Below are 7,927 nucleotides of genomic sequence, written 5' to 3'. Positions count from 1 at the left end.
TGGAGCTTTTTGAGCTGCTGCCCCAGTGCTGGAGCTCAGAGCCAATGATTCTGGGTAGGTCTGTGCATGGGCTCTTAAAGAGGGATACCTGGGATGCCAGCAGTCTCCATCTCAATCAGCTACAATCTCTGCTTCTTGTCTCTGGGACCCTGGACTGAGGAGCCTGGTGTGAGACTGGGACTACTTGCCACTTGGATGGGATCTTCACACCCAAGATATCCCTCCCAATTTTTAACCATTGCACGTGGGTGTCGGAAAGCCTGTCTCTGATCCTTCTACTCATCTCCAAGTGGCTTCTTCTGTATATCTTTAGGTATAAGACTTTCGTTCATCTAGGCTTCCGGCAATTCTCACTGATGTTTGTTCTGTAGTTTGGTGGTAATTTTGATGTCGTCATGAGAGGAGGCAAGTACAGTGTTTACCTACTCCACCATCTTGACTGGAAGCACCAGTCCAGACATTCTTCACCACAGAGACTCAGCTCTGTTCTTAAGACCTTTCAAATAACTGAATCGGGCATAACTAGATTATCTAGGATAGTCTCCCCTCCTCAAAGTCAACTGGTTATGGACTTTAATCAGATTTACAAAAATGCCTTCACATCACCTAAATAAGTGATTGAATCACTGGGGACCATAGTCTAGTCAAGTCAACACCTAAAACTGACTATCATAATCACATGCATATAAATGTATACATGCATTAATATTATGATCCAGATGCACTGCTGCACTGTGTGTGTTTGTGTGTATAAACAGATACGAGTTCAGGAATGATGCGCACTAAATCACTTTTCTCCTTTTGGTTCCTTGTAGTGTTTCTCTCCTTCCCTGTGTTTCTCCTCTCCTGTGCTTCTCCTTTCTGTAGATTTAACTAGAAATTCTTCATCTCCTAAGGGCTCAGGAAATATAGGAATATTTCCCTAAGTAACTTCATTACCTCAAAACTTACCTAATTATGTGTGAAGCTAATTTAAATTAAATTAGCTAATTTAAGTTAATTGCCCAAGTTCTTGACTTAAAAGTCTATTCAGATTTTCTTTAACCGCTTTGACTGGCTCTCCTTTTCTCAAGAGAACATTTCCAAAAGCACCTGGGTTTTGGCTCTCTCTGGGAGCACTACTCCAGTTTCCTTTGTTAGATTCTTTTTTAGATTCTCTCTGTGCCCTATTAATTATTAAAATGATTTCCCCTTTTAAAGTCCTATCTCAATAAGCTGTTGGGACTGTTTTGTTTTGTTTTTTTCCTTTTTGTATATTGAGTGTGACCTTAAAAATTTTATTTTTCCTTTTCTGTCTAATAGTATTCACCCAAATTTCAACATTTCTATTAAGAAAATCTCTATTTTTCTTTTCCTTAAGCAGTCTCCAGTTTGTCTTCTGCTGGTTCCTAAGCCAGGTTTCTTGGCATCACTACACTATAGGAAAAGAGAAATTCACTTTATTGTAAAAAGAAATTTAGTGAAGATCAACGATAGAGTAACTAGTACTTCAAAGAGCTTTACTATCAGCATTGTGAATTTGACCACAAGTCACTAACAACTGGCATTGTCTTGCTTTATAGTAAGCAAAATCTGAAATGAACAGAATTTATCAACCTTCTACTTGTGTCCCAGTTGCTAATGTGCCAATGGACCAGGTAAGTCACATGGCCAAACCCAAAGTCAATGCTGAAGGATACAATGAAAAGTCAGAAATTCAGATTTATTGGAGGCCATCAATATCAAAGTCTACCACCTCACCATATTTATATGTACTTTAACAACATGTTTTCCCTCTCCTGACACTGTTTATGGTCAGTTCTTGCTGCTGTCACTTTCAGTCCCTTCCTCTGTTTCTTTCTTAATTGTTTATGTTTCAGTTTTGGAGCCTGTTTTCAATGACTGATGCAATTTATTAAATCTTTAGATTTTAACATAGAAAAGGGAAACTGAATGACTTCATAATGCTCTATAAGATTATTGTACAAGTTAGGAGGAAAAGGTGTACTGTTTTAATTCCTAACAAGAAAGAAAGAAAAAGAAAAAAAAACTTGAGATAGAGCAGATAAGATGAAAAATGATACTTCATATTTTAGTTAAACACTGAGTTAGGCATCTAAACAAACACTAAAGCAGCAGTCCCCAAACTTTTGGGCACCAGGGACAGGTTCTGTGGAAAACAATATTTCCATGGAGTAGGGGGAGGCAGGAGGCATAGATCAGGGGGTAATGAGAGTGAATCTTTGCTCGCTCATCCACCACCCACCTCCTGCTGTGCAGCCGGGTTCCTAACAGACCAACAACAAGTACTGGTCAATGGTCCCAGGGGGTGGGGACCTCTGCCCTAAAGGATCTACAGAATATATTTTAGACATTACGTCTGTTATATTTTAATCATGTAAGTTCTGGAGCTATAGAAAGGCAAACAGGACAGTCAAAATGGCAACATAGATAAACACGACTTCTTTCTCACAAAATCACATCAAAATTAAAATTAAACTATAGAACAACCATCATTCGGAATCATCAGAAATTGAGCTGAGTGGAAGTCCTACAACAACCGAATTCAAGAAGAAACCACATTGAGACTGGCAGAAGGGACAAAGACACAGAATGAGTTGGTCCCATACCCGTGTGTGGTGGATTAAAATCAGGAGGAATATCTTGGGAGCAATGGTTCCCAGCTCCAGACCAGGCCCCAGAGCCCAGGGTTCTGATACCAACAGCAATCAAGGCTCAACTACAAGAAGAAGATATACACAGCCCATACAGCGGGTGTACCTTGAGTACCCAGCTTGGGTAATAGGGGAGGCGGTGCCACTGGATCCTACAGGACATAAACTATATTAAGCCATTCTATCAAGCCTGGGAGTAATAGTAGCTCTCCCTAATACATAAAAAACACAGGAAGGGAGCCAAAATGAGGAGACAAAGATACATGGCCCAAATGAAAGAACAGAACATAACTCCAGAAAAAGAAATAAACAAAATAGAGACAAGCAATCTATCAGATGCAGAGGTCAAAATACTGGCTATAAGGATGCTCAAGGAACTTAGTGAGGGCCTCAACAATATAAAAAAGATGCAGTCAGAAATGAAGGATACACCAATTGAAATAAAGAACAATTCATAGGGGAACAAAAGTACAGTGGATGAAGCTGAGAATCAAAGCAGCAATTTGCAACATAAGGAAGCAGAAAACAACCAATCAGAACAAGAAGAAAAAAAGAACACCCCCTAAGAAAATGAGCATAGTGTAAGGAGCCACCTGAGCAACTTCAAGCATACCAATATTCGCATCATAAGGGTACCAAAAAGAGAAGAGAAAGATCAAGAAATTGAAAATTTATTTGAAAAAATGACTGAAAACTTCCCTAACTTTGTGAAGGCAATAGACATTCAAGTCCAGGAACCACAGAGAGTCCCAAACAAGATGGATGTAAAGAGGTCTACTCCAAGACATATCATAATTTAAATGCCAAAGGTTAAATACAAAAAGAAAATCTCAAAAGCAGCGAGAGAAAAGCAGTTAGTTACCTACAAGAAAGCCCCCGTAAGATTGTCAGCTGATTTCTCAAAAGAAACTTTGCAGGCTAGAAGGGATTGGCAAGAAATATTCAAATTGTTGAAAAGCAAGGTCCTACAATGAAGATTACTCGATCCAGCAAAGTCATCATTTAGAATCAAAGGACAGATAAAGAGTTTCCCAGACAGGAAAATACTAAACGAGTTCATCATCAGCAAACAATTATTATACGAAATGTTAAAGGGAAGAAGAAGAAGAAGGAGAAGGAGAAGGAGGAGGAGGAGGAGGAGGAGGAGGAGGAGGAAAAAAAGTACAATAAAATGGCAATAAATATATATCTATCAACAATTAAATCTAAAAAAATGAAATTTAAAAAAAGAACAGAAAGAGAAACGTAGATACAGAAAACCTATTGATGGTTGCCAGATGGGAGATATGTTGAAGGGATGGGTGAAAAAAGTGAAGGGATTAAGAAGTACAAATTGGTTGTTACAGAATAGTCATGGGGATGTAAAGTACAGCATAGGGAATATAGTAGCCAAAGAACATATATATATGACCCAATGGTGTGGGGATTGCCTGGGGGAGTGTATGGAGCTGAATGAAGGGAGGTGAAAGGGAAAATTTGGGAACAACTGTAATAGTATAAACAATAAAATATAATTTTAAAAAAGAAAGGCATGCAGTACCACCTCAGTAGTGAGAATAGTCCAATACTCACAAAGTTCAATTGAAACTGCCTTATTTTTGTGACCAACATCTCTAGTCCCTCCCCCTTCCAAAAAACATGAGAGTGTCCTCTGAGTAACCAATGCCAGGATGACTAAGACATGGTTTTTGTCTCTGAAGAGTTCATGGTCAAATGTAGGAAACAGATAATCATATTACTAAAATACAATTATAACAGAGACATCTTATAAGTAATAGTGGGTAACTTCCCTTTATTTATACCAAATTCAGTTTAGCTAGCCTGAGAGAATGGACTTAGGAAAAGAGGAATGGGAGAAGAAAGGGGAAAAAAGCAGCTTGAGAAAGAGTGGTAGCAGGAGAGTGGAATCTACATAGTGACAGTAAGAAGATAAAGTACAGATAGCTGACTGAGCACCAAATAATGCTTCACCTGCTTAATTTTATCTAGATTGAATGTGGGTAAGAAGTAGACTAGATAAAAATTTAAGTTCTAAACTATATTATTGAATTCCCCATACTCTTCCCCATCTTATACAGAATGCATTTTCTAAAGGATGGAGGACCCTGTCCTGAAAAAGTGGACACTATTCTTAGATTGGTGTCTGAGATAGTTTAAGTTGAAAGGAAGAACGTGAAGAAACTTGCTTAATCAGAAACCATGTCACTTGCAGGCCATGTTACAGCTGCACCTGAGTTCCAAAACCAATATGAAAGTGTTTCATGACTCAAAAATAGCAGATAAACTCAGAATATTTTGCTTGATTTTATTTTTTAGGCCTTTTAAGAACAGCAAATTCCTTTTATAGGATGATACAGAAAAAATGGCAGAGAACAAATAATGGCAATCTTTTTTGGTTGACATTCTAGACTCACACAAACATGAGTAATCTAGAACTAGATTAATAAAATAAAATAATCTGGAACCAATCATCTAAAAGGAGGAGACTAGATAAAGTCTAATCCTGAAGCACATACATTCTTCTATAGAATGTAGTAGTTTGCACTGACAGATTTGTGAGCAATTGTAAGCATTCAGTGGTTGTGTTTTGAGGAAAAAAATATGCTGATGTGCTAAAGAAACACCAAAAAGATGGGCAGTCAGAGGCCCTGCATTTGGATTTGCTCCCTTACAGAGTATTTGTGAAGACCTTTACTGACACTTCGTCCTGAATACCCGTGAGACCAGCTGAGCCATTCTCTCATTATGCAAATACGGTTCAACAAATGAAATTCCCAAATCACTTACCCCATCTACATATTTTAAATTTGATACAGATGCCACTAGGTGTACAGCAAACAGATGAAGAACTCAAGAAGTAGCTATAACTAGGTCTTGTAACATACAAAGGTGAAAAGGAATCCTCAGTCCAACTTACTGTAACTTTTAAAGTGGGAAACTGGTGCCATCTTGTGGTTATTTTAGTAAGATCACTCTTTAAATAAGGACTTTTCTGGAAGGCCATCATACCAAAAACCTCCTGTATCTTTCTCCCTTAAAACATTGTTGAAGATATTTTCCCTAAACTCTTAGATTCACTGCTTTTACGATTTGGAGATTTCAAAAAAAATGCTATAGCTACCCACATAAAAACACAATTACTATTAATGCTGATTGCTAACCATGGAAAAAGTGCCAAGCAATGTTCAAAATTCTAGAAACTGCACACAACCTGCCTTTCAAGAGCTCAGTTATGTGCATTTTAAAAGTTAAGTTAGGTTTTTCATTAAAATTGTGACATGAACACAGGGGACACTCCACCCTGGAAACTGGAATAGACCAGAGAATATAACAAAAAGGGAGACAAGCTTATAAAACCACTGGAGACTAGAGAAGGTGCCATCCATCCCTCACACAGAGGAGAACTTCAGACAGGAGAATTTATTTGAGTTAGAGTGTAGAGGAAACCAGTCCAAGAAATGACTCCATGGACTACTCATAATTAATCGCTAAGAAAAATGATCCAGGCAAGTCTCCTAAACACAGATACATGAATTTCTTTAATGCATCAATTCCCAAAATTATTAAGAAAAAAATAGAGACAGACAGAGCCTCAGCTCCTGCTGCTGTTCTCAGAGCCACTGTCCCCTCTGACTGCCCACCCCCAGCCGGCATGTCCTCCGCTCACTTCAGCCGGGGCCCTGCCTACGGCCTGTCAGCCGAGGTCGAGAACAAGCTGGCCCAGAAGTACGGCCTCCAGCGCGAGCAGGAGCTTCGGGAGTGGATTGAGGGGGTGACAGGACGCCGCACAGGCAACAACTTCATGGACGGCCTCAAAGATGGCATCATTCTTTGCGAGTTCATCAATAAGCTCCAGCCAGGCTCCGTGACGAAGAGCAATGAGTCAACACAAAATTGGCACCAGCTGGAGAACATAGGCAACTTCATCAAGGCCATCACCAAGTACGGGGTGAAGCCCCGCGACATCTTTGAGGCAAATGACCTGTTCGAGAACACCAAGCACAGGCAGGTGCAGTCCACCCTCCTGGCCCTGGCCGGCATGGCCAAGACAAAAGGGAACAAGGTGAATGTGGGGGTAAAGTATGCAGAGAAGCAGGAGCGGAAGTTTGAGCCAGAGACGCTTCGAGAAGGGCGGAACATCATTGGGCTGCAGATGGGCACCAACAAGTTTGCCAGCCAGCAGGGCATGACGGCCTATGGCACCCGGCGCCACCTCTACGACCCCAAGCTGGGCACGGACCAGCCGCTGGACCAGGCCACCATCAGCCTGCAGATGGGCACCAACAAGGGAGCCAGCCAGGCTGGCATGACAGCTCCTGGGACCAAGCGGCAGATCTTCGAGCCGGGCCTGGGCATGGAGCACTGTGACACTCTCAATGTCAGCCTGCAGATGGGCAGCAATAAGGGGGCCTCACAGCGGGGCATGACAGTGTACGGGCTGCCGCGCCAGGTCTACGACCCCAAGTACTGCCTGACGCCTGAGTACCCGGAGCTGGGCGAGCCCGCCCACAACCACCACCTGCACAACTACTACAATTCTGCCTAGAGCGCTGGGCCTCCTGGATTCCCCCAGGGAGGCTGGCTGCTGCTATCGGCAGGGCCTAGCCCGGTCCCGCTGCCCGCTGCCCCCTGCCCCCTGCATGGCGCCCTTTAGCCCCTGGCACCTGCCTACAGGGTTAGCATTTAGGGGGAGCAGACTGGGGGGCTCTGTGGGGGGGAAGGGGGCCCTCCTCCCTGGAGCGCTGCAAGGTCCAACACTGAGCCGGGTGTTCCCAGCAGCACCCAAAAGACGCACTGAGCAAAGCTACCCCGGCTGTGCCCCCATTCCCTCACAGGTGGGTTCCCTCCAGGACAAGAAGCCCCCCAAGCGAAGCCCCCAGAGCCCAGGCTCGGCGTGCCCCCGCCCCATCCCCACAGTGGGAGCCAACTGCATGCCCAGAAACCCAGCGGACACACGCAGTTTGGTTTGCAGCGACTGGCGTATGTGGATGTGACAGCAGTGTTTGTAACGCGAGCACTTTTTCTATTTCACTGGAGCACAATAAATGGCTGTAGAATCAAAAAAAAAAAATATATATATATATATAGGCATATATACTTAAAATATGCTCTTGACAATAAAAATTACCAATATGAATATGGATATATATATATACACACACACATACACAAATTACATTAAAGTTAAAAGGAAACACTGTAAACTAATATTCCTCTAAATTGAGAAAGAAAACAATGAAATATAACCATGTAACACTTGCAGATGTAGGCAT

At 41.9% G+C, this 7,927-nt stretch overlaps 1 protein-coding gene across 1 annotated transcript; it reads left to right on the top strand.

Moving 5' to 3' along the window:
* Positions 1 to 6,306: 6,306 nt before the first annotated feature.
* Positions 6,307 to 7,200, top strand: LOC129084174 (calponin-1-like). The gene has a single exon (XM_054590211.1). It carries the CDS (start codon positions 6,307 to 6,309, stop codon positions 7,198 to 7,200), a length of 894 nt encoding a protein of 297 aa, XP_054446186.1.
* The last annotated feature ends 727 nt before the right edge of the window (positions 7,201 to 7,927 follow it).

Source organism: Pteronotus mesoamericanus, unplaced genomic scaffold (genome assembly GCF_021234165.1).
Source record: "Pteronotus mesoamericanus isolate MK-2021 breed Mesoamerican mustached bat unplaced genomic scaffold, CSHL_Meso_final contig_130, whole genome shotgun sequence".
NCBI classification, from domain to species: Eukaryota; Metazoa; Chordata; class Mammalia; order Chiroptera; family Mormoopidae; genus Pteronotus; species Pteronotus mesoamericanus.
The sequence above is the reverse complement of the archived record's forward strand: the minus strand, read 5'-3'. Positions and strand labels throughout refer to the sequence as shown.

Coding starts and splice junctions, on each gene's coding strand:
- LOC129084174 (XM_054590211.1), top strand. CDS start 6,307: ATGTCCTCCGCTCACTTCAGCCGGGGCCCTGCCTACGGCCTGTCAGCC.